This window comes from Salvia splendens, chromosome 1 (assembly GCF_004379255.2).
Source record: "Salvia splendens isolate huo1 chromosome 1, SspV2, whole genome shotgun sequence".
Taxonomy (NCBI): Eukaryota; Viridiplantae; Streptophyta; class Magnoliopsida; order Lamiales; family Lamiaceae; genus Salvia; species Salvia splendens.
The window spans coordinates 39,968,281-39,995,551 of record NC_056032.1 but is presented as its reverse complement, the minus strand read 5'-3'; the positions used below and the strand labels follow the sequence as shown (position 1 = coordinate 39,995,551).

The following is a 27,271-nucleotide window of genomic DNA, read 5'->3' as shown; positions in this document are numbered from 1 at the left end:
TTTCAATTTATTTTCCATAGTTATACAATCTAATAGCATTAATTATTAAAAATGTTATAAAATCCAATTACATTAATAAAAAAATCTATTTATGCTTTTAAAATTAAATATATTTAATCAGTTCTAACATTAAAATGATTATCTAAGATGAGTACAATGTGATATCGAAGCAATAAACTACTCCCTCCGTCCCCGATTAATTGTCACTCTTTTCCACAATGTGATATCGAAGCAATAAACTACTCCCTCCGTCCCCGATTAATTGTCACTCATTCTGCCTAGGGGTGGGAAATTATACCGAAATACCGAAATACCGGACTTACCGTACCGGAAAAATACCGAAAATACCGATTTTTCGGTATACCGCAGTTTCCGGTACGGTATGATACCGTACCGTAGTGTTTCGGTACGGTAACGGTATCAATTTTGCTATACCGCGGTATACCGCGGTATACCGAATCCACGGTATACCGGTATACCGATAGATTATTATATATATATATATATTAATATTAAATATGTTGTAATATATATATATATATATTACATTTATATATATATATATATATATATATATATTATATTTAAAAAAAATTAATACATTGATTAATACAATAAAATTAAACATTCAAATGATAATTTATTCAAACAATTCACAATTATTTTTTATCAACTCATCCTATTAAATATAATAAACACAATTACACATAACACCGAAAGAAGATTGGAAATACGATATCGGGATTCGAGAATATGTTTCAACAAAGCACATTTGAAAGAATTTGTATTAACTCACACCATTTAGTATATGATTCTTTGTGTAATGTCATATTCCAAATATACAAAGTAATTAAAAATTGTTTTATTCTTCGTCCCATTTCATAAAATTTCAATTAAAAATATGTGCAGCTGAAAATGAATCAAATCGTTTAATTAGTGTTTAATTCATTGTATGTTATCGTATTTTATATACTACTACTTAAATTGAAGGATGAATAAACTATTGGAACAATCTATATAACCACACACAATTAAATTATATGAATAGTTTATGTACATTCCATGTATAGGAGTAGTATAAAAATATTTAATACTTGTATATTTTAATTTGTAATCATATTTTGCAATTATTTTCGATCATCTCACACGCAAATTATTGGTTTTCTCAAATATATACAATATATATGCAAAAATAATCTAGACAAATAAAAGTGTAAGAATAACTTCAGTTTTGTTAGTTGAAACTATAAATTAAAATAACAATATGAAAGATTATATACGTATAGATTAAACTAAGTATATTAATAATTATATAGTGTAGCTCTTGTTTTATTTTTTCATTGCATAGTAATTTTATGAATATTATACCCAGGTTATACATTATTAAATTATAAAAAGAATTAATAATAATAATGGTATACCGTTACCGTTACCATACCGTTATTACGGTATACCGTACCGTGTTTCGGTATACCGTTATTACGGTATACCGAAACACGGTACGGTATACCGCAATAACGGTATGGTAACGGTATAAAAAATTATCATACCGAATTGTCGGTATACCGGAATTCCGGTATACCGAAAATTCGGTATGGTATCGGTATGAAATTTTGTCATACCGTAATTTCCGGTATGGTATGCGGTATGGCACGGTCGGTACGGTATACCGTACCGACCCACCCCTATTTCTGCCTAATGATCCCCTCAAAGAAGTAATAAAGTAAGTGTGATTAAATGTTTTATTTTTAGCCAAAAAGAGAAATGACTTAAGTAACTTGGGACAACCTAAAATGGAATACGATTCAAATAATTTGGGACGGAGGGTAAAAAACAAAGTAATTGATCTAAATAGAGTTGATTTTTTGAATAATGCAACTAAAGGGCAAAAATAGGTAATTACATATTTCATACAAAATGTCTTACCTTTGTTTCGATTTAGTACAAAAAGTATTAAGTTTACATATTTCATACAAAAAGTTACATTAATATTTTAAATTAATACATTCCGTTAAATATTTTAAACACCGTTAGTTAGTTTATAATTTGTCCAATTTATCATCATAATAATAGAACACAATATAAAATAAGTCCATATTTCATCTTTACAAAATGGCTAATTTGAGCTTTGAATAGTCAATAAGTCAATGTTTAATTTTTTCAAAAAAGATTCAATATCTTTTTAGTTGTATTCTCCATTGTTACATGAGAAAGCTTCGACAATAAAATGTAATTCGCAAATTTGATGGTGAAGAGTGGTCATTTTTTTTCTACATGTTTTTCATTTTTGCAAGTAATAAAAATAACTGTGTTTGAAATAATTAATGGAAAGTTTTAATTATAAGCTTTTTGCACAAATTTGAAACATTGATGAAACTTTTTGTGTGTATGATATAATTGGAAGTAACTGTGTTAGTAGGGACTTAAAAGAATGTGAGTATTATTTTGTAACACTACAAGTAAACTTTTTGTATGAAATATGTAAACTTAATAATTTTTGTACTAAATTGAAACATAAGTGAAATATTTTGCATCAAACAAGTAATTACCTGTTTGATGCGAACGACGCCGTTTTAGTTCGCTGACAGCTGAGGATTCTTACACCTACCCGCGATTTGAAGAACAAAAAATGCGTCTCAAACTTGAAGCCTAATTCTTTTAGTTTTACTTCAGACTGATTGAAAAATATCTCCAGATAAAATGTATCTACAAGTCAAATTTATTCTAGTTTTTCTCTTATCATCCTATATTATTGCTTCAGAACTCGAATCAGTGAGAATTCACGTCGGCCTGGATGCAAATTCAGCTCAAACATTCAAGAAAGTTCAAAATTCCACCCATTCTGGCAAAAAGTTGGAATCTTTGCAGGTGATTCTGAGTGGGAACGCCACAATTTCAAGCGAAAACAAGACATTCAAAGTGGGTTTTTTCTCCTTGAATGACGAATTTTGGTATTTCGGGATTTGGTATGCTTCAATCCCGATTCCCGCGTATATCTGGGTTGCAAACCGCGAAAATCCCATCAAGAACTTACCGTTAGCAGCTGCGGAGATCACTGGCGACGGTAAGTTGGCCGTAGTAGACCAAGATTCAAGGAACATCGTGTGGGAATCGAACAATGTCGAAGAAGGAAGTGATTTGAGGCTGTTAGAGCAAGGGGATTTGCTGCTGTTGAGCAGCGACGGCCGGATTGTGTGGCGGAGCTTCGATTTTCCGACGGACACGTGGCTTCCCGGTATGAATTTGACGGCGGAGCGGCAGCTGACTGCTTGGAGGAGCTCAGTTGATCCTGCTCCGGGCAGGTATTCTCTGCGGCTGAATCCACCTTATTATGGTGAACTTGCACTTGTTTATAGTAGTAATAATAATGATATTAGTGTTGGTATGAACAATCCTTTTACGTATTGGACTACTGGAAATTGGAGTGGAAATGCATTTGCTGGTGTGCCTCAAATGACGATTCCATACATATATAAGTTTAACTTCGTAGACCCTTTTACTCCAATGGCGACATTCGGGTACACGGAGGTGCCCTTGGAGAGTGGGCTTCCGTTGACGAGGTTCGTCCTTGATCATATGGGGCAGCTGAAGCAGTTTACATGGTCCCAACAGAGTCAAGTGTGGAACACGTTTTGGTCTCAGCCTGATAATATCTGTAGAGTTTATGCATTGTGTGGGAATTTGGGGCAGTGTAATGGAAACCCTTTGAGTCCTTGTCAATGCTTTAATGGTTTTAGGCCGTTGAGTAGTGTTTCTTGGGGTAAGGATGATTTTGCGGGGGGTTGTTTGCGGGAAGATGATGCTAGTTGTAGTGGGAATGATGAGTTTAAGGAGGTTGGAGGTGTGACCTATGACAGGACAATGGTTGTGTCGTTCAGTGGGAGAAGGAGTGAGTGTGAGAGTGCGTGCTTGAAGAATTGTTCTTGCGTAGGTTTGTATCATAATTCAGATAGTAACTCGTGCAAGAATTTGTATGGTTCGCTTCTGAACTTGCGTAATTATACTTCTGATAATACAATGAAGGATAACGTGTATGTGAGGGTGGAGTTCAGAGGCGGTGGGAAGAAGAGCAAGGAGACGGCTCTTTTGATTGGAATTATATGTGGGATTCTTGTGATTTTGAGTGTGGGAACCGCACACTTGTACTTGAGAAGGAGAAAGACTATGAGAAGGAAGGGAGAAGATGACAGTGGGTTTCAAGTTTCGAATCTAAGGGTGTTCTCCTATAAAGAGCTTCATGCTGCAACTAGGGGTTTCTCGGTGAAGCTAGGTCATGGAGGGTTCGGAGCAGTTTTTCAAGGTGTGCTGTCGAATACTGCTGCCGTGGCTGTGAAGAGGTTAGAAAGGCCTGGTGGCGGTGAGAAGGAATTCAGAGCAGAAGTGTGCACTATAGGGAACATTCAGCATGTTAATTTGGTGAGGCTAAGAGGATTTTGTTCTGAAAACTCTCATCGTCTCTTGGTTTACGACTATATGCCAAACGGACCACTTAGCATGTACCTGAAACACACTAGTCAGAGTCTGAGTTGGGATGTAAGGTTTAGGATTGCTGTTGGGACAGCAAGAGGTATTGCTTATTTACATGAAGGGTGTCGAAACTGCATCATACATTGTGATATAAAGCCTGAGAACATCCTATTAGATGAAAATTTCTCAGCTAAGGTGTCGGATTTTGGGTTGGCTAAGTTGATTGGCAGAGACTTTAGCAGGGTTCTGGCAACCATGCGAGGTACATGGGGGTATGTTGCACCAGAGTGGATCTCTGGTGTTGCAATCACATCGAAAGCTGATGTGTATAGCTATGGAATGACATTATTAGAGTTGATAGGTGGCAGGCGCAACGTGGAGGGGCCACCAGGCGGAGAGAATGAGAAAGAGAAGTGGTTTTTCCCTCCCTGGGCGGCACGCCAGATTATTGAAGGAAATGTTGCAGCAGTCGTTGATAAGAGGCTTTCCCATGTGTATAGCGAGGCAGAGGCAATGCGTCTTGGCTTAGTTGCCGTTTGGTGCATACAGGATGATGAATCTACTAGACCTTCGATGGGGATGGTAGTGAAAATGCTGGAAGGTGTGGTGGAGGTGACCGTTCCACCGCCTCCAAAGCTGCTGCAAGCATTAGTATCCGGTGAGTCCTTTCAAGGCGTCCTGCCTGATTCCAGAAGAAGGGTTCCACAGCAGGATGCTGGCAGTTTTGATGCTAACACCTCGATCTCCATGGACTCGAAAGATTCCAAATCGTCCCAATAATTTCTCCTTTTTGTGTTAGCATAGGTTGAGAATCAACCTACTGATAACAATTTGAAGATGTGCTTATCAAGGTTCATTGCTTCACTAGGGCTTATCCATTTATGCTTGAAAGACTCGATTGTTCTTTCAATGGTGAAGCAGGGCCGACCCTTTACCACTGGTGTCACATAGGATGAACTACAATCTTCAAGAAGCTGGTGAGACATGCTGTGAACATGACGATGACAACGATAACTACCGGCAGATGGAGAGATGTTAGACTAGGTGATCTGCTGCAGCTTTGTTGATGTTTATATATATTACTCCTTTCTGCTATTTAGCTTCTGCTAAAGATGCTTTTATGTTCGTTCTTTTACAGTTAAAAAAATAATTAAGGCTTGTAAGAATTTCTTGATCAATGGGTAGTAAGATAATAAAAACCATATAAATTCGCAACACAGGGAAACACGTGCAAGAAATTCAAGCAGATATTTTAAAAGATTGACTCTTTTACAAATTTCTTAACAGTATTTTGACAAGAAATATCATACCGGAGTAAAAATATCAAAGATATTTGGGTTACGGAAAATGCTGGAGGAGTAGCATTGAACAGGAATGGCTCACCCTCTTCAATATCAACATCGTCATGAAAATGGACTGCAAGCTTGGTTTCAATAGAAATCAAGAGACCGTTGTCTGATTTTCTGAAACTCTCTCTTCTGCCGTCGTGCTTTGCTTGGAGATCAGGTACTTCATTCGAGGATCCTGTGCTGGCATCAGATCCCTTTCCATTTGGTAAGAACACTTCATCTCTGTTTATCAAGAATTGATTCTTTGCTTGAAATTTAGCTGAAGCTAAGTAAAGAACTTAAATTTGTGTATAAGCATGAATATGGATGGGAAGGCATGCTATTCATTGGAGTTAATGTAGCAATAAGGGATTACCAATAAAACACACTATCCCTCATCAAAAACTAATATTATTTGGCAAAACTTGTGTACATTTAGATATATATGCATCCACCCAACAATTAGGGTTCATAAATCACAGTGAGGATTAAGCTAGGTGATGCACCGGAGTGTGCCTCACTCTTTTTATGGGTTATTGCTTATTACCAACTTATGGCCTGTGTTTTGGTTCACTTTCAATGATGTCAAGACTTTTCAAAATTTGCATCAACATTTTCCCAATGCGTATAAATCCATTTTAGAAGTAAACACAAATTTTCATGCTGGACTCCGAATCCGATGAGCAAAGATGGAAAATTCGATCTGGTGAAACTTTCTTTTGGGAAGGTGTTGAAACTTGAAAGCTTTTTTCCTTTTTTTCCATTTCCATGAAGGTCGGGACATTTGTGCAACACACGCGAATTTTTTGGGTCACAGGTTGATAATAATCCCATATTTGAACTTGTCTTGCAAATCAATCAAAATCTATTTTGTTTCTTTTTTACCGCATCTGTGTGTCGTGGGCTGCTAAGTTCTCTGTCCATGTGACCATCTTCGAACCCCTCCTCGTAGGGTTGTTTTGCATAACAGGTTTCCCATCCTTTTCACCAACAGCAAGCCGATTAAGAAAGCAGTAGGCGATTTGTCCATGTTACTCAACTTCACTCAGTCAGTCATCAGGTTTTTTTGTTAAAACTGGCGATTTTGTCAAGGTTTTCTGCTAATCTATGCGACTTCAGTTGAACAAATTCTTACGACGAATTGGCTTTATTCTTGCAGGAGTTGCCATTGGAGGAGGAGGGCAAGATCTGGTTGCTTTCATTAATCTCACTTGTTACGACGTTATAGGTCCACACTTCTCTCTCTCATTGTAGCATTGATGCAGAAAATTTGGATGGGGATGATATTTGAGACTTATCTACAAATCCTAATTCTACAAATCCTTATAGGTCCATATTTGTGCTTTCATCTTGTGTTGCATGATCTCTATTTGATTTCGTGTCGGATATCATGCTAATAAGAAACACATCATTCACATTGAAGAGAATTGGAGATTAGATGATGATTGTGTGAATTACTTTTATACTTTAGAAAGAAATAAGAATTGTGAGGGTGAAATTTGCTCGAAAGTCGAAAAGGGACACGTAGTTTTTCTAAGTCGAGAGTCTTGTGTGCGAACGTTCCGCGGGTCAAGATTCTTTCATGCACCCGTCGGATATATATTTACATTAGGAATATTTAGTTTTGGTGTTTGAGTTTGTTCATATATGGCATTACGGTAGCTGCAGATTCAGGCAAATCTATAAAATTGGAAAGTAATTTAGTTGAATGCGAGCTTTAGAAAATGTAAGTTGTTAGTACAACTAGTTGTACACTACACTGCACAGCACAGCGCAATTCTTTAATTTGCTTAATGTTGTTTAAATGTGAAGAGATATTTTAGATGAATAAGCAGTTTAATATTCAGAGAATGATAATAGCAATGGACGCATGTGCCAATTTATGATAATATACCTAAAATTCAAATTAAAGTCATAAAAGGAGGTTGTGGGCTCGGCCCCACTTTTTCTGTCTGCTCTCTGGCAAGACCACAACACCCACAGCTGTGCTATTCCGCAAGGGCGAGCACAATTCAATTTAAAATTCAATTAAACAAAAATATTTCTATAATATTAAAATTCATTAAAAAAATCTAAATAATATTAAAAATGACAAATAAAATAAAAACGACATAATTAAAATCCTAAAAATTAAAAATTACATAATTAAAATACTAAAAATGAAAAAAATCACTACTCGTTGCCGAATTTCGCCCACATGTGTTTGATTAGGTCTTCTTGTAGCTCAATGTGGGTTCGGGTATCGCGCATTGTGTGTCTTGTCTCGATCCTCTGGCCCACCGTCGTATGCACACCTTGGCGTGGGGGAGACCTCGCGGTTGAGCTTCCGGCTTCATCCTCGTCGTAGAAGCTAGCCGACCTCGGTCATTCGTCGGCTATGATCATGTTGTGTAAGATAATACACGTGTACATGATGTCGGCGATATTATTCACGCACCAGAGCCGAGGCCAGCCGGGGCCTTCACAATGTTGAATCGGGCTTGAACGACCCCAAAGGCTCTTTCGACGTCTTTCCGCGCGTACTCTTGACGCTGCGCAAAAAGAACCCGTCTCGGGTCGTGCGGGTTGCTGAGCGTCTTCACGAAAGTCGACACCTTGGATAGATACCATCGGCGAGATAGTAACCCATGTGGTATGTATTTCCGTTGATGGTGAAGTCGATCGTCGGTGCTACACCATTCATCACATCATTGAAGAGTGGTGAAGAATAGAGCACGTTCAAGTCGTTGTTGGATCCGGCAACGCCGAAATATGCATGTCAAATCCATAGGCGGTAGTCGGCGACCGCCTCAAGGATAAGTGTTGGGCCGCCGCCTTTGTGACCGCTTAGGTGTTGCCCCCTCCAAGCAGTCGGGCACGGACATCACGTCACGTCAAGCAGTCGGGCCGCCCCAATCGCGTGCCGTCACGTCATCTGCTTGCTGGCACGGACGTGCTCTATGCATCGAGCAGCGCCGTGCCAGCAGCGCGAGCGCAGCAGCGGACGACCTCCTCCGTGCCGCTGGCACGGACGGACGGACGGCGTCCGTCCACCGTTGTAGATGCTCTAAGACTCTTTGCGGTCCACTAGGTCAGTTCAACGACCCGTTGAGATTATGCGGCGCAACAAATTGACATACTTTCTCTTCAAGACTTACCATGTTGGGCTTAGAATCATACCATATGGAGAAAAACGTCCATGCACGTATAAATACTCTCTCTATTCTGCGGTAGTGGAGTGGTTTCTTTTCTGCACTCAATTTAAGAAAAATTTGTATTAAATGAGCCAAGTAAAGGAAGAATAAGTAGGAAATGCAAAATGGTAGAGAGATAAAAAGAATAAAGTAAGAGAAGAAAAATGTGTTAACTTTTACTAGAAAATGAAATAACTTAACTATTATGAAACGTACCAAAATGACAAAATGACTCAAATACCGCGGAATAGAGGGAGTACTTCATAAAAAATGATCTTTTTCCTACTCTCCACATCTGACTTGAGACTTTGAGAATTTTATCATCCACCATCTTTCTGCATTCATACTTGGAGTTTGGAGCTTGGATCAAAGAAAAGATTGGAGCATACAAGATCCTTCCTTTGGATTTTATATTTGTTGTTTTTATGTTTTCTATGTTTTCCCTTTAAACTAATTATGAGTTTAGTTTGTTTGTCTTTGAATAGCTAAATTAGGATTGTAAGGATGCGTTAGTAACTCTTTTAGTTTATATAATTCCAGTTTTTTATATCCGTTTGTGACTTTTGTTCATGTTTACTTTATTCTAAATTGTTCAATAATGTTTCATGTTTGAGTGACATTCTATGATGATTCCTTGGCATGCGAAGTAACCGAAAGAGGATTTGCATGCTAGATGCGTTTAGTTAACACTACAATTAATCCTTTATAAAAAGGTATTATTAATTGAGAATGAGGGCATTTTGAGTGTCTAATCGAGTTTTTTGGAATTATTAATATAAGCCTGACAACCTTAGTACGGAGTATATAATTTACGTTGTGCTATATGGACAATACTCGTGTTATTCATTCTAGTTGAATTTAAATTGTGCTAGAATTTAATATCTTTATTTTGCTCATCCATGGAACAACTCTATATGACCAAGCAAAGTATATCTTAAGGGCTTGATTGATTGCCTAGAAAAGCTTGGATACAGAAAGTTATCTATGCTTTTATAGTTGTTTGATTGGGATGGTTGTCTACCCACAAGACCCGGGATTTTTGGATTTTGGATTTTTATCTTCCTTAGCTAGATAAGCCAACCCCACCTCCACCTCAATCTTGAGAATCAGTCTTTCTAATCCAAGCACACTTTTTGATTTCTTTTGATTTGATCAAACGACAATGTTGCTGTTTTTTATTGTATCATTTTTAGCTATTGAACTCAATAATTGTCTCTTTTGCACCATTCTCAGGTTGCACACAGACGTAAAGAACTATCGAACTTCATGCTAGTGCTTGAAGAGATAATTAAGATCCATCAATTCAATATGTTAGTTGTTCGGATGTTACTCTTCATTTTCATATCCAAGAAGAGCAAAAAAGCCAAAAGGTTTTGGAGGAATAGGTTTTCATTGCTTGAGCGCATTCCGGCCAATGTTTGCCACATCAACAGATTAGTTGGTCTAACTGATTGGTCGTGCATAGATATTCTACGCATGGATAGAAACACATTCGGTCGACTATGTCGTTTATTGAAGGACCACTGCGGTCTTGTGGCTAAAAAGTTTGTCACCGTTGAAGAACAAGTAGCGATGTTCTTAGCTGTATTGTCTCACCATCAGAAAACTCGGGTGGTTGGTTTCAGCTTCACTCGGTCATCACAGACCGTTTCTCGCTACATGCACGTTGTTTTATATGCTGTACTAAAGCTCCATGAGGTTTTGCTGGTGAAACCTGAACCCGTTGATGAAAATTGCACCGACGCACGGTGGAAGTGGTTTAAGGTTTGCTCCAAATTAGTTGTTTTAATCTAATATGCTTATCTTCATCTGTACTAATTTGCATAAATTGTTGTTTTGCTGTAATTCAAAAGGGTTGTCTTGGAGCATTGGACGGAACATACATCAACGTTCGTGTTCCGGCAACAGATCTTCCACGATATCTGCAGAGGACTCGAGAATTTTGAGAGATGCACTTAGTTGGCCACATGGTCTCAAAGTACCAAAAGGTTTGTAATTTTCTTCGATTCTATGTAACTTCATTCCACTCTACTTTTCTATGTCGAGATTGAACGTTGATCTTCTGCAGGTCAATACTATTTGTGCGACAATGGGTACGCGAATAGTGATGGCTTTATGACGCCTTACAAAGGAGTGAGATACCATTTGAAAGAATGGGGCCCCGCTTGTGAAGCCCCTCAGACACCCGCGGAATTGTTCAACATGCGCCATACCAAAGCGAGGAACATCATTGGGCGAGCCTTTGCTGTGATGAAAATGCGTTGGGGAATTCTACGCAGTGCAAGCTTTTATCCGATAGATGTGCAAACAAGCCTTATCATTGCTTGTTTTTTGCTCCACAATTTCATATGTGGGCAAATGGAGGTGGATCCTCTTGAGGTGCAGATTGATAGTCAAAGAGATGATGGGAGTCAATCTGATGCTGATGATGATGGAGTGGCTTTCATATAGAGCATTGAACCTACCACCGCATGGTCTAAGAAGAGAGACGACTTAGCAGCTGAAATGTGGCTTGATTTCAATACGTAGTTTGTTGGTAACACTGTACTTGTTTGGAGCTTGTATTATTTTGGATTATCATAAGTTGTGACTTTTTTTTTATCTAAATGTGAAACTTAATCCCATTTTCTCACTATATATACACCATGAATTTAAATTGGTCATTTAATTAGTTATTTGCTGAAAGAAATAGGTATATTATTAAACAGTTATAATAATTTAATGTTGGTTACAGTGTCTAATAATAGAAGTCAATGTGGTGTTTTTACTACACTGCTACAAAGGATCCATTCCCTGATACAATTAATCAGAAAAACTTGAATGATATTGAGGGTCAAATATGCTATGGAAAATAATCAAGCATGGGTCATATTAAATTAAACTAAGCATCTTTACAAAAATTACAAAGTCATTTAGTTCGATCCATACAAAATAATCTAGCATGAAGTTGGATACTTGGGACAATACAGAGTCATAATACCAAAAGAAGCTACTAAACAATCCAACAATTGCAGAAAGATGCCACCAAAACGGATGCAAAACCGGCAACCAAACATCTCCATCAAATAAAGCCATCACTTTCCAGCATGAACACCACAAATTCCGGGCGGTCCTCCTCCGGCATACTCCGGAAGAGATCCAACAGCTCCGACTCTTTCACAAGTTTGGCAGATATGTAAAACTTCTGCCTCAATGTTAGCCCGGAGATGTGCCCTAGTAGCTTGTACACCTCCTCCCTCTTATCACTTTGTTCAAACTCGTACCCAATCCTTTTGGATAAGGTCTCTAGCCGTTCACTAGTATTTCCAGTTATCCTATTCATGATATCAAGGACACGCTCAAGTTGGTCTACAGATTTGCGTTTTTTACCTCCGTTTTTAACTGTTTTTTTTTGTGCAGGCTTCTCCCCATGAGTATGACTTCCCTCTCCTTGCTCTAGGATGACATGTTCAGCTACTACTTCATCAGGAAATAGCTCGTCCAAGCTCACATGGTAATCGCCCTCCACATAACCATTGGTGTGCTCTTGTGAAGCCTTCATCTTAGCAACAGCTTCCCCTGCATCTTTTGCACGCACACAAACAACACAATTTTTCCCGAAGATCTCTTTCCATGAATCCCAATGAGGCCAAGATTTGTTGCGCATGTATCTCGCGTTGCTGTCCTTCTAATTAATACGAGTCCACATAAATCAGGCAAATACATAGTGAGTACACATAAGGAAATATAATAGGGCTAGGAAGGTCACTCCAAGTTCTGCATTGAACTCTGCTATTGTTATAAAATAAAGCATGAATCAATGTCGTTAGTACCTGCACAATCTGAGCCCATTGCTCGTCGTCACACTCTATTTTGTAGTCATCGTGTAGATTGAAGCCTACCCCGCTACGGTCGAGCATGGTACAAAGTGAGGAATAGTTCTTCTTCCAAGTGCTGAACTTCGAGTAAACATGGGGATGAGCCTTTATGTCGGTTTTTGGAAATTCCTTTTTCATTGATTCCTCCAGTCGTTGTAAATACCCCGCTCTAAAACCATTATCAGATTTCCACCCAATTGCAACCAATTCCTTAAGTGCAGCTAAAAACGTAGCCTCCTCTCGGTCTGACCAAGAACGCCTAGACCTATCTCCTTTTACTGCTTTACTGTGACCAAACTAACTGCTACCTGCACAATAAGCAGTTGATTCCTTCACAATCCTTCCTTCATAAGATGCACCAATAAAAACAGCTGAAGTAACTAATTTCTAGTGCACTTACCCTGACCACTTGGATCCCATTCGTAAGCATTGCTGCGTAGCTGCGAGTCTGCCATATGACCAAACTCTGTAGCCCCTAACCTGCGTTTTTCATGCCATGACAGTTATAACCAAAACCATATGAAGTTTCTTCATGAGGGAACAACAAACATAGCAAATTTAAACAATGCTCGTATATATAATACACTACAATACATTGTAAGAAATTCCCGATTGAAAAAAAGTTCACCTAAATCATTCATCCATGTTCTACAAAAACAAAACAGAAAAAAAAGAAATATTTACAAAGAATAGCCAATTAACAAACACATGGTGAGCAAAAAATAGATTGTTGCGCAGATTTTACAAACTCAAAACACGTGATAATAGGAAAAAAGAGTCCTTGTATATGACTAAGGTTTGAGATTTTAGAGAGTGTCATTCCGAGTAAGAAAGTGTAATGAAACCATGCCTGATTTTGCTCGAAATTTCTTCGATCATCTCCTGGTTTGTTGCCCAAGAAGAAAGCCAGCGAAAGCCCTCTCTCAATTGATGGATGTTTTCAGATTAAAAAGACATTGCTAAAATGAGAGGGAGAAAATTTTGGGAAATTTTGATTTCCCGCTATATGCTATTTTGAGGGTACTTTCTGGGAAAATGTATTGGTAAACCAAGTCAGCTACCATGCCAATCAAACACCCGTTTGTTAAACGTAGGATTCCAATTAAGGTAATCAAACACTAGATTGGGATTACTAACTCTATCCAAATAATCTAGAAAAACTTATACAATCATGTCTTATATTTTCCTTTCCATACAATCAATCAAGCCCTAACCCTATAACTACCTAATGTGAGCCCCACACCAATCATATAACAAGGTATAATAATACCTTCCTATTTTCCAACTCATATATCTAATATTTCAAAAAAAATCATAAAACTAATGCTTTGTCATCTCCTTTTACAACTAACAACCCTAATAAACAATCTCTCAATGAATCCATCCACACCCCCAACCAGTCCCCAAATCTCCTTCTTACCCCTACCCCCAAAATCAATGAATGAGAGTAAATAGAGCAAAGATGCTACCCCTCAAACCTTAACCCTAAAACTCTCAATATCTCTCACCCCACACCCCCCCCCCCTACCCCACCCTAGTATAAAGGTGAAGTGTTTGTGAAGCATAAGTCCAAAATTTGGAAGGCAAAGAAAAGAAAGAGAAAAAGGAGGGGGGTCAAGAATAGAAGAGTCATCCCCAAATCCCAAATACCTCGATTGAAAATTGGTTTACTGGTACGTCTCTCTGTTCCCAATGACCCCTCCATACATTTATTTCTCCATTTAATTTTTAGGGGTTTTGCTACACAACCCCCTGTTTCTGTACTAATATTCAAAACCTACCCATTCCTTTCTCTCTTTCACTGTTCTAGACAGAAAAAAAAGAGCGTGACAAAAAAAACAACTTTTCTTTTTCACAGGACCGCAAAAACAAAAATCCAAATTTCCGCACACCTTTGGTATTTTCGCTTCGTCCCGCCCAAAACCCATCTCAAAATCGGAGGTCCGGAAATTCTCTTCTTCTTTTTTTTTTTGCTTGATTTTATTTTCATTTTTTTTTGTTATTCGAAGTTTAACACACACACACACACATGCACGGTGCACCGTCGCTTTGTCTTTCTGGTTTCGATTTATTTGCGGTATTTAGTGTACGTGTTTATGTATCAGTGCGAAATGGATTTGATTTGTTTTAGGGTCTGAAAAATATAGAAAAAAATAAAAACAATGGCAGGATGGTTGGAGAGTGAGAATTGTAAAAAATCATGGATTAAATATGCCCGGTCAATGGATTTTGACCAAATAATAAATGTGACGAGACATTTAATTTTGTGAAATTAAATGACATAGCGTCGATCTACATTTTACGTAGGTAAATGTAGTATATTCACTTTCTCAAATCCGATTTCCGGTGAGTGAGAAATAGTGGATTAAAGTTGGGCATAATTAGCTTTTAATTAAAGCTTGGAGATGGAGCTTAGGGAATAATTAACTAGTGTTAATTATCCCACATTGGAGGATTAACACATCTTTAATGTGTATAAATTAAGTGACTTTATGTTACTTAATAATTATAGTGGACCAAGATGGGTGAAAGAGCCCACACGCGCGCACACGCGCGCGCCGCCGCCGCCCGCCCGCCCGAGCCCGAGCCCGTGCTCGTGCTCGTGGTCGCGGGCCGCGGGCCTCGGGCCTCGGGCCCGATCCCGATCCCGATCTCGATCTCGATCTCGATCTCGATCTCGGACTTGGACTTGGACTTGGACTTGGATCTTGGCAATTGGTCTTTGGGTGGTCTTTGGGCTTGGTGCTTGGCCCAAACTATTCTTTTTGGACCACCGCCGAGTCAGCAATCCAAGTGGCTTGACACGTCGTCAAGCGAGGCACAGTCACGGTTGCCACGTGAGAAATCCACACGCTCCACACACGGATGGCACACTCCTGCCACACGTCTGTAACCGACGTCGGTTACGAATTGCCATGATGACAGCCATCATGGCTGTTGACCCCCTGCAGTGGACTGAGCCTATAAATAGGCCAGCCATTCCATGCATCACTACACAATTCAAAAAAGCATTCTGCATCATAAGCTCTCTCCCTCTCCCTGCATAGTTTTTTCTGTCGAAGCTCTGCCCTCTCCTCCATCCAGTTCGCCGGAGCTCTGTTGATTGCGGTGCTGCATCAATAGAGACGTAGCCGTTTTACCTTTGGGGACGACACGCCAAACCGAAGAGCACTACCGGGGCGTATCTCGTCTTGCGGGAAGAGGCCTCCTCGACTCGGCTAATCACACTGGTTTAGTAGTTTCGATTATACGTTGTATTTTTAAGTTCAGTTCTTCCTTTCCTTTCTTTTGGGTTGTATTACGCCCGGTAGTTATCTTTGTAATCCGAGAAACCAACAATCGCAAGACGAGATAACTTGCCTTTGAAGGAATTTGGACTTCTAAACTGAACTAAAACTTTCGAAATATTAAACACCTTTGCTGGAGATGTCTACCGACTCCAACACCGCCGCTGCCACCACCGCCGCCGCCATTCCCTCCACCATGGCGACCACTGGACCGGTCAACACTTCATCGATTCCCTCGATGATGCCAACTTCTGGCTTCCCAGCCGCTTCATCCACCGTCCCTTGGGTTTGGGACAACCCCTTCGGGGCGTCCACTGGTTCCACCTTTGGTGGTTCGGTTGGTTCCACTTTTAGTGGTTCCTTCGGATCCTTTAATGGATCGAGTGTTGGTGCCTTCGGGCTCAATACTAGTGTTGGATCTTTCGGGATCAACACGAATGCTGGGGCCTTCGGGTCTCATGCGGGTGCTAGTCCCTTCGGGGCTGGTACGACCATGGCGGGCTCTATGCCCAACATGAATGGTGGGGGCTCTATGCCCAACCAAGTTGTTGGCTCCTTCGGGGGCAACGGAATTGGTTCCTTCCAAGGACCAACTGCGGCACCTTTGGCACCAAGAATGATGCCACCTGCCGAGAAGCCACCAAAGTTTGGAGGATCTGACTTCAAGCGGTGGTACCAGAAGATGTTGTTCTACTTGACAACATTGGGCGTCGCCAACTTCCTCACGGAGAACGAGCCGCCCGCACCAAGCGACCAAGAGACTAGGCTCGAAGTCATGGCAGATTATGAAGCTTGGAGGAAAGGAGATTATCTTTGTAAAAATTTCATTCTAAGTGCTTTAGATGATAGTTTGTACAATGTATACTCCAATGTAACCACATCTAAACAAATGTGGGAAAACCTAGAAAAGAAGTATAGCATAGATAATGCTGCTGGGACGGAACAAGTTGTAGCATCCAAGTTTATGGACTACAAAATGGTCGACTCTCGACCCGTCATGGAGCAAGTCCAAGAGCTCCAAATGATCATCCACTCATTAGTGGCTGAAGGGATGACCTTGCCCGATAAATTCCTAAGGTGCACGATCATTGACAAGCTCCCTCCAAGTTGGAAGGACTTCAAGAGTTATCTCAAGCACAAGCGAAAGCAGATGACCCTTGAAGACTTGATCGTGAAGTTGCGCATTGAGGCCGACGTGCGCAAAAGTGATCAGAAGGCTAAAGGCTTCACCCCAAATGAAGCCAAAGCCAACCTGTTGGAGCGGGGCGGTCCCTCCAACAAACGCCCTCGCCCAAACCGTCCAAACGACAAAGGGAAGGGAAAGCAGCCTTCAAAGAAGTTTGAAGGCGACTGCTACAAATGTGGCAAACCGGGCCACTTTGCCAAAGACTGCCGCAGCAAGAAGAAGAAGCCGGCAGCCCACGTCGTTGAGAAGGAGTTCAAGGACTGGGATGAGAACGACCTCATTGCAGTGGTCACTGAAGAGGTTAACCTTGTTGATAACAAGGGAGGCTGGTACATCGACACCGGCGCTACTGCTCATGTTTGCTCCGACAGGAGCAAGTTTGCCTCCTACACTGCTGTTGAAGGGAGGAAGATCAACATGGGGAATCAAGCATCGTCAGAAGTCCTCGGCGTTGGCAACGTGATTCTCATGATGACGTCTGGCCTAACTATCACTTTGAAGGATGTGCTGCATGTCCCGGACATCCGCAAGAACCTAGTGTCAGGATCAATACTAGTTAATAAAGGGTTTAAACTTGTATTTGAGTCCGATAGGTTTGTCTTGTATAAGTTTGGAAAATCCATCGGAAAAGGTTATGTAACCGATGGGCTTTTCAAGCTTAGTGTAGCAACTCGAAGTGTTGCGAAGCCATTGGCCAATAAGAATAAAGCATCTACTTCCTCTTATTTGATTGAGTCTTCAAATTTGTGGCATTGTAGATTGGGACATGTAAATTCAAAAGCCATTAAAAGATTAGTAAATTTAGATTTACTAAAGGCTAATGAATTGGATATCCAAGATAAATGTGAAATTTGTCTTGAAGCAAAAATGACTAAGTTGCCGTTTCACTCGGTTGAACGAAGCACAAAACCCCTTGAATTAATTCACACGGATGTATGTGATTTAAAGATGTTGCAAACTAGAGGTGGTAAAAAGTACTTTATCACTTTCATAGATGATTGCACAAGATATTGCTACATTTATCTTTTAAGAAGCAAAGATGAAGCAATAGAGGCGTTCAAAAATTATAAGAACGAAGTTGAGAATCAACTTGGTTGTAAAATCAAAATGATTCGAAGCGATAGAGGAGGCGAATATGTAGCCCCGTTTGAGGAGTTATGCAACGCAAGTGGTATAATTCATCAAACAACTGCTCCATATTCACCACAATCTAATGGTGTTGCAGAACGCAAGAATCGAACTCTAAAAGAGATGATGAATGCACTGCTACTCAGTTCAGGATTACCACATAACATGTGGGGGGAAGCTGTTTTGACAGCAAACTATATCTTGAATAAAATCCCTCTCAAAGGAAAAGATGTTACTCCTTATGAGTTGTGGAAGGGAAGGAAGCCATCCTACAAATACCTCAAAGTGTGGGGGTGTTTGGCAAAGGTGATGGTTCCTCCGCCCAAAGAAGTTACAATCGGACCTAAGACGGTTGATTGCATCTTCATTGGATATGCACTTAACAGTAGTGCATATCGATTTGTTGTTCACAAGTCTGAAATATCGACTATCACAGTAGGAACAACAATTGAGTCGAGGAATGCTGTATTTCTCGAAAATACCTTTCCTTGCAAAGATAAGGAAAAAGTATCAACCAATTCTGAGACAAGAATTGAAGAAGCCACTAGTTCTAAACAAGTGGAAGAAGAAGCCACTAGTTCTAAATCAACAGATGCGGAACCTGAATCGCGCAAGCGTGCAAGGCCCGATCCAAAAGATACAGTACTAAGACGTGGTAATAGAGTCAGAACACCAAAAACTTTTGGTCCTGACTACATTGCTTTCATGTTGGATGAAGAACCAACATCGATAAAAGTAGCCTTTGCTGGCCCAGACGGGCTGCATTGGAGAGAAGCTGTTCAAAGCGAAATTGATTCAATTTTGCTAAACCACACATGGGTGTTGGTTGATTTGCCCGAAGGTGCTAAACCTTTAGGATGCAAATGGGTTCTTAAAAGAAAGTTTAAGGCCGATGGAACAGTTGATAAGTATAAAGCCCGATTAGTAGTAAAGGGTTTTAAACAAAAAGAAGGACATGACTTCTTCGATACCTATTCACCTGTAACAAGGATTACATCTATCCGGGTGCTTCTCGCTATTGCTGCATTGCACAATCTCGAGATTCATCAAATGGATGTAAAGACCGCGTTTCTGAATGGTGAACTAGAAGACGAAATCTACATGGAACAACCCGAAGGGTTTGTAGTACCTGGACAAGAGAAAAAGGTATGCAAGCTCGTGAAATCCCTATATGGATTGAAACAAGCGCCATTGCAATGGCACTTGAAGTTTGATAATGTGATGTTATCAAATGGGTTTAAAATCAACGAGTGCGACAAATGTGTCTACATCAAGAGCACTAATAACGGTCATGTTATAGTGTGTCTCTACGTTGATGATATGTTAATCTTGGGTAGCAACACTCAAGTAATTAACGATACAAAGGCCATGTTAAAGAGAAACTTTGACATGAAAGACATGGGTCTAGCCGATGTAATTCTTGGAATGAAGATTCTAAGAACGAATGATGGAATCATCTTAACACAATCACATTATGTTGAGAAGATATTGAATAAATTCAAAGCCTATGATGGCGCGCCGGTTAAGACTCCAATTGAACTCGACGTTCACTTGAGCAAAAACAAAGGCGAGCCCGTTGCACAAGAAGAGTATGCACGGGTCATCGGGTGCATTATGTACTTGACTAATTGCACTCGACCTGACATTGCTTGTGCCGTGAACAAGTTAAGTCGTTACACGAGCAATCCAAGCAAAGAGCATTGGAGAGCTCTTGTGAGGGTTTTGAGATATTTAAAACACACTCAAAATCTTGGGCTACACTTCTCGAGATACCCCCCGGTGCTTGAAGGGTACTGTGATGCCAATTGGATATCCGATAATAGAGACTCACTTTCAACAAGTGGATATGTCTTTACTATTGGGGGTGGTGCTGTATCGTGGAAATCCACAAAACAGACATGTATAGCCCGATCAACAATGGAATCGGAGTTCATTGCCTTGGATAAGGCTGGTGAGGAAGCCGAGTGGCTTAAGAACTTCCTTGAAGACATTCCATGTTGGTCTAAGCCAGTGCCACCAGTGCTGATTCACTGCGATAGCCAAGCGGCTATTGGAAGGGCAAACAATGGTTTCTATAACGGTAAGTCTCGACATATACGTCGACGACATAACACCGTGAGACATTTGATCACAACAGGGGTGATTACAATTGACTATGTGAAGTCAATAGATAATCTAGCGGATCCGCTAACCAAAGGGTTAAACCGTGATCAAATGAATAAGTTGCTAGAGGGAATGGGTTTGAAATCCACAAACTAAAGAATTGTCATAGTGGTAACCCAACCATGATGACTGGAGATCCCAAGAACTTGGTTCAAAGGGACAACTAAGCTATGAGAGTTAATGGAAAAACACTCAAACTATATCTATTCCCTAGAGAGCAATAGAGTGTTGGAGAACTTGCCTCGTGGTAAAGGCTAAGTCTATGACTTTTAATGGTTCTTAAGGATCTCAAAGAGATGGAATTCTCAAAGAGACCAAGTATGGCAAGGTACTTGACTAAGAATCACCTACGTAAGTGCGAAGTGTGGTCGCTTCATAAAAAACGCACTTATGAATCCAAAGTGGTGTCCAAGACCGCAATGGACACAAAACGTGAGAACGGATGAGGTTGAGGTGTTTAAGTGTTAACACCATTGTCTCGGTGCACGCCGTGGGGGATTAGTTCAAAGCATCGCGCTACTAAGCCGCCTGTGTATCCAATGGTGTCGACTATGGAGGGTTCAAAGTCAACAACTACCTATCCTTATGCTTATATACCTCGCGAGGGTTGAGCTTGTGTCTGCATGCATATGCATTCGGCTATTTCCACTCATGTGGGGGATTGTAAAAAATCATGGATTAAATATGCCCGGTCAATGGATTTTGACCAAATAATAAATGTGACGAGACATTTAATTTTGTGAAATTAAATGACATAGCGTCGATCTACATTTTACGTAGGTAAATGTAGTATATTCACTTTCTCAAATCCGATTTCCGGTGAGTGAGAAATAGTGGATTAAAGTTGGGCATAATTAGCTTTTAATTAAAGCTTGGAGATGGAGCTTAGGGAATAATTAACTAGTGTTAATTATCCCACATTGGAGGATTAACACATCTTTAATGTGTATAAATTAAGTGACTTTATGTTACTTAATAATTATAGTGGACCAAGATGGGTGAAAGAGCCCACACGCGCGCACACGCGCGCGCCGCCGCCGCCCGCCCGCCCGAGCCCGAGCCCGTGCTCGTGCTCGTGGCCGCGGGCCTCGGGCCTCGGGCCCGAGCCCGATCCCGATCCCGATCTCGATCTCGATCTCGATCTCGATCTCGGACTTGGACTTGGACTTGGACTTGGATCTTGGCAATTGGTCTTTGGGTGGTCTTTGGGCTTGGTGCTTGGCCCAAACTATTCTTTTTGGACCACCGCCGAGTCAGCAATCCAAGTGGCTTGACACGTCGTCAAGCGAGGCACAGTCACGGTTGCCACGTGAGAAATCCACACGCTCCACACACGGATGGCACACTCCTGCCACACGTCTGTAACCGACGTCGGTTACGAATTGCCATGATGACAGCCATCATGGCTGTTGACCCCCTGCAGTGGACTGAGCCTATAAATAGGCCAGCCATTCCATGCATCACTACACAATTCAAAAAAGCATTCTGCATCATAAGCTCTCTCCCTCTCCCTGCATAGTTTTTTCTGTCGAAGCTCTGCCCTCTCCTCCATCCAGTTCGCCGGAGCTCTGTTGATTGCGGTGCTGCATCAATAGAGACGTAGCCGTTTTACCTTTGGGGACGACACGCCAAACCGAAGAGCACTACCGGGGCGTATCTCGTCTTGCGGGAAGAGGCCTCCTCGACTCGGCTAATCACACTGGTTTAGTAGTTTCGATTATACGTTGTATTTTTAAGTTCAGTTCTTCCTTTCCTTTCTTTTGGGTTGTATTACGCCCGGTAGTTATCTTTGTAATCCGAGAAACCAACAAGAATGGTGCTCGAACAGAAGACAATGGCGGCGCCGAGGTTAAATGGTCGTTCACGGAATTTCTCAAAGCTTTTTTGGAACATGTTTACGGCAATTCTTGCCTGAGGCCGCTGCCGTCGGTTGTTGGTGAGGGGCAGGTTGTTGATTTGCTTAAGCTTAAGATTGTTGTGAGGAAGAGAGGTGGATATTGCAGAGTGTCGGAAAACGGGCTGTGGAGCTCGGTAGCAGCTGATTGTGGGCTTGATTTGAGGTTTTCAGCTGCTTTGAAGTTGGTATATGTGAAATATTTGGATGCGTTGGATAGATGGTTGAGGAAGATTGAGAAATATAGAGAGGACGGAGCAAGTGAGGAAAGGTGTTTCGATTTTACTCGGTTTTTTATGGGGTTGGAGTCGGGTCCGAAGGTTTTCGTATCGAGTAAAATTGAGAGAGATGATGGGTTTGCGGAGTTGAAGAAGACTGAATTTGAAGTTGTTGATGGAAATCAAGTGTTTGTGGAGTTAAATATAGATGTTGAGGGTTCTAATGAGAAGGGGAGCAGTGAAAATGGCGTTAGTGATGATGTGAATATTAGTAAGGAGAAATCTGTTGACAATGGCGGTGATGGTGATGATCTAAGAGTGGATCAGGACTCCGTTAGTAAGAAAAGGAAACGAGAGTGCTACACAGGCTTGCTGAATTGGATACAGAATGTTGGAAAAGATCCTAATGGGCCTGCTGTTGAGCCATTACCTGAAATGCACAAGTGGAACTGTTATGGGAGGGAGCTGCCGTGGATGCAAATTCTCACTATTCGTGAGGCGATGCTTTTGAGAAAGAATGTAGATGCAGGGTCTCAACGAACTGTCTGGCAGGTCTGCATTTTATTACTCATATGCTTGATTCCAGCTGATGAATATGAATATATATTAGTATGTAATACCCCAATATAACTGCATCATGACCAGTTTTAGGATGCATGAGAGTATGTTGTAATCTAACATCTATGGTTGATAAATCCAATCAAATAAGCAGTTAAATGCCTTTATCTTTTGTGGGCTGTGTTCTTATATCCAGTGGGATCAGTATATTAACATGCTCATTGTATAATATTTTAGCCGCTATCTAGGGCTATAAAACTCCGCCCCCAAACTTTTTGACTTATGGTAGTCAACTTTTTTATGGTATCGAGATATTCATTTATTGTTCATGTGCGCGATGCACAATAGGGTATCTTCATGTGCTGAGCACATCACCACTATTTCAGTATGTCTTCTGTCAAGGATCTTTATGTTCTGAAAAGTTGTTAATTGCGCGTGTTTTCTTATACAAAGACTAATATGTTGATTTCGCAGAAATCATTTAAGCGAGAAATATGCTCAAGCTGACATTCCATTCTATTCTATCTTATTTTTTAGTAAATGCAGCAAGTACTTTTAGTTATGTCTTCTCTGATTTGCTTATGTCTCTGAAAATGGCAACATGGTAAGTTTACTCCAAAAGCCAGCTTCCAGTGATTGAACTTCATCTGTTTATTTGTGTTCTATGTTTAGATTTGCAATCCCCATGTGTTGTCAACAGTGACTTGCATGCATTATAGAGCCACACATTCTTTAAACGCGCTTGTTGAGTTAAATAATAGATCTCATGAAATTCTGAGTGATAAATATAATTGAATTGACAAAACAAAAATTCATGAAAGCATCCATGTTAGCTTGCATTGGCATATATTTATCCATTACATGGTATGTCATATATAATCTCTACTTTTAGAACAACTTGGCTTGGAACATATATGTTTCTTAATTCAAACAATTTCTTCATACTCTTTAGAAGAAGCAAAAGATACACCCGAGCATGTATGATGATGAAGGGTTAAGATGCAGTCTGAGGCTACTCTCCTCCAAGGATCGGAAGTCGAGAGACAGGGGTGGAGCTGAATCATCTTCCTCAGATTTTCAGACCGACGAGGATAATGCTGACAAACAGTCTGATGCTGACTCCCCAATCTATTTGAGCAACTGCAGGAAGAAACGAATCCCCATAGGCTCAAATCATCAAGCAGATTTGCCTGAGTTCCAAGGTGAGGATTATGAAAGTGAAGCTAAATGGTTAGGTACCAAAATCTGGCCTTTGGATAAAGCAGAACAAAAGAAGAAAAGCCTAATCGAAAGGGACCGTATTGGAAAGGGAAGGCAAGAATGTTGCGGATGTCAGTTTGTTGGATCTTTTGAATGTGTGAGGTTCCATATTAGGGAAAAGAGGCTGAAAGTGAAGCTTGAACTTGGCTCCGCTTTCTATCTGTGGAAGCTCGATATGATTGGAGAGGACATCGCATTCTCATGGACAAAAGAAGACCAGAACAAGTTCCACCATACAGTGCAGTCCAACCGTCTCTCATTGGAAAAATACTTTTGGAACGAACTGTTCAAGCAATTCCCAAAGAAGGGAAGGGAAGCATTGGTGAGCTACTACTTCAACGTGTTCCTTCTCCAACGTAGAGCCATCCAGAACAGAACCAGCCCGATCAACATTGACAGTGATGACGAGGAGTCAGAATATGGGCCGGTTACTACTAGGTTTGGTGCTGGTTCGATTTTTTGTTCCCCAAAGAAACCACATACGAGTAGCAGATAGGTTGTTGATTCGAGGTGTGTAAATCGCAGTTTTTTTGGTTCGATAAAGCTCATTTTGGTTTTGCAGTCAGACACGCCCGGTTTCAGGTGTACAGATGGCTGAATATGATAGATGAAGCACAGTCAGAAGCAGTGGAAACATACATTTAGTTACAAGGTTACTGCAATACTTTGCAAGGGCTAATTTCTCTTTTTGGTATGTCCAAAAATTTATCATCTTTCAAATTCATTATGATTATGAATATCAAGAACTAGCTTTTTTTTGTTAAGTGCCTATTTGCTTCTTCGTCATATTAGCGTTCTTTTTTTATGTTTTGGGTAGCAAGTCTATTTACATAATTTGGCATGTTTGATTTAGATTATTGCATTTTCTTGGTACGAATTCGATATTTGATTAACAAAATAACAACCGACAGCTTCCTAATCCACAAATCAGCAATATTAACAGTTGACATGGAGCCATTTTATAGTGAAACCAATAAAAGTAGGAGTAATTTTTTTAGCTCTTATAAATTTAGTTCATTAATGGATGTTTAATTCTTATATGGAATCTAAATGGTAATATATTTTATGCAAGTCAGCCAAATGATACAACTCTAAAATCTTAATCGGTCATTATACATCTAGCCCCTATTCATTAGTTAATATTAATAGAATTTCCTCGGTCCCATTAAAATTGAGTTATTATCTCACATACTTTATTCTCTTTCTTATTTATTCTCTAATTTTTTTTTTCATATCCAAAAGAAACACTTCAACTCTAGTAGAATGGAAGGAGTAAAGAAATACATACATATAAATGGTTCAAAAAATATACTACTCCTAATAAGTCGGATGATCATTGACTCTTTCAAAAATTTAAAGTTTAAAACCCACCTCTCATTCGTGCCGGTAGTTGCATGTAGTATTTATTATGTATTAGAAGAAGATTAGAGATTTTTTTTTTTAGTTTTTAATATCTTGTCGTATGTTATTTATTACGTTGGAGTGAGTCTGCCAAACTCTATCCATACCAGAAAATTTCAAATTTTCATATTTTATCTCAAAAATGCAATTATAGTGGTCTTTATATTATAATGCATATTTAATTAGTTTATTTCCGAGAAGTCGCAAGCCACGAACTTCTTCGATTTACATTTGCAGAGTGACTTTATTTTGGTGAGCCGGAGGTAGGGATGTTAATCGGGCCGGCTCATTGGGTTTCGGGCCAATCCTACTCGGGTTGCAGGTCAATCGGGTGCGGGCTAATCGGGTTGTGATTTCTTTCGGGTTATGAAAGTTCAACACTAACCCTAAAAACTCGGGTTTCGGGCTAGCCCAACGAGTTAATCGAGTCCAATGATGATTAAAAATAGTTATATTCATACAATGTAAAACATTTAATTATGATGTATTGAAATATATGCTTAAACTCAATCATAAATATGATCAAATAGTAATATTTGAGATATTTCATGGAATTTTAATGCATGGTTTAGAAATTTAAATATTTTTTTAGTGAATGTGAAGTTTTTAATTTATTTATCTATTATTATATTAATAAAAATTCAATATACAGTTTATATATTTAATATAAAATTGAAAGTTATTTTTTTAGTTATCTATATTATAAAATTAATCAATAAAGTGTCGAACTAGAAGTAAAAAAATAGAATAATAGAAATTTTATCGGGTTTTCGGGGCTGACCCTAATGGGTTGCGGGTTAATCTAGTGCGAGCTAATCGGGTTTTATTTTATCAGGCTAGAAATTTTCAGTCCTAACCCTATATATTTAGCGGTTATTCGGGCCAGCCCATGGGTTACGGGTTACACTGACATAGAGGGAAGACTGTTTGAAATAATAAATAGGTTATCAAATTAAACAGAGCCGAAAAATATAGGATTTGGATCCCCACAGCAAAGGGATGTTCCATATAGCCTAATATTTTATAATAAATAAAAATAATATTTTAATTTTATAATTCATGAATTAAATATTATGTTGTATGGAACAACCGCCCCTGCTGTGGAGAGCAGCACAACAGGGGATCCAAATCCGTATTTTATAAAATACGGATTTGGATCCCCTGTTGTGCTGCTCTCCACAGTAGGGGATGTTGTTCCATACAACCTAATATTTTATAATAAATAAAAAATAATTTTAATTTTATAATTTATGAATTAAATATTTTGCTGTATGGAACAACAGTCCATGCTGTGGAGAGCAGCACAACAGGGGATCCAAATCCATAAATAATATTTTAAGTTTATAATTCA

General features: G+C 39.7%; 4 protein-coding genes across 4 annotated transcripts; 3 read left to right on the top strand and 1 right to left on the bottom strand.

Annotated features, from left to right (window-relative positions):
• Positions 1 to 2,630: 2,630 nt before the first annotated feature.
• Positions 2,631 to 11,603, top strand: LOC121751264 (G-type lectin S-receptor-like serine/threonine-protein kinase SD2-2). Its single transcript, XM_042145983.1, has 7 exons — positions 2,631 to 5,511; positions 5,755 to 6,021; positions 6,748 to 6,855; positions 6,955 to 7,023; positions 10,202 to 10,732; positions 10,822 to 10,956; positions 11,037 to 11,603. Exon 1 carries the CDS (start codon positions 2,701 to 2,703, stop codon positions 5,245 to 5,247), a length of 2,547 nt encoding a protein of 848 aa, XP_042001917.1. The 5' UTR covers positions 2,631 to 2,700; the 3' UTR covers positions 5,248 to 5,511; positions 5,755 to 6,021; positions 6,748 to 6,855; positions 6,955 to 7,023; positions 10,202 to 10,732; positions 10,822 to 10,956; positions 11,037 to 11,603.
• Positions 10,445 to 11,419, top strand: LOC121788619. The gene is made up of 3 exons (XM_042187285.1): positions 10,445 to 10,716; positions 10,877 to 10,956; positions 11,037 to 11,419. The coding sequence occupies exons 1-3, from the start codon at positions 10,445 to 10,447 to the stop codon at positions 11,417 to 11,419; spliced, it is 735 nt and encodes a 244-aa protein (XP_042043219.1).
• Positions 11,604 to 11,808: 205 nt separating the features above from the next.
• On the bottom strand, positions 11,809 to 13,310 carry LOC121751256. The gene is made up of 3 exons (XM_042145973.1): positions 13,226 to 13,310; positions 12,781 to 13,133; positions 11,809 to 12,635 (listed from the first exon to the last, which is right to left on the bottom strand). Exons 2-3 carry the CDS (start codon positions 12,961 to 12,963, stop codon positions 12,030 to 12,032), a joined length of 789 nt encoding a protein of 262 aa, XP_042001907.1. The 5' UTR covers positions 12,964 to 13,133; positions 13,226 to 13,310; the 3' UTR covers positions 11,809 to 12,029.
• Positions 13,311 to 16,605: 3,295 nt separating this feature from the next.
• Positions 16,606 to 25,283, top strand: LOC121788524 (AT-rich interactive domain-containing protein 1-like). The gene is made up of 3 exons (XM_042187205.1): positions 16,606 to 16,612; positions 22,271 to 23,253; positions 24,212 to 25,283. The coding sequence occupies exons 1-3, from the start codon at positions 16,606 to 16,608 to the stop codon at positions 25,013 to 25,015; spliced, it is 1,794 nt and encodes a 597-aa protein (XP_042043139.1). The 3' UTR covers positions 25,016 to 25,283.
• The last annotated feature ends 1,988 nt before the right edge of the window (positions 25,284 to 27,271 follow it).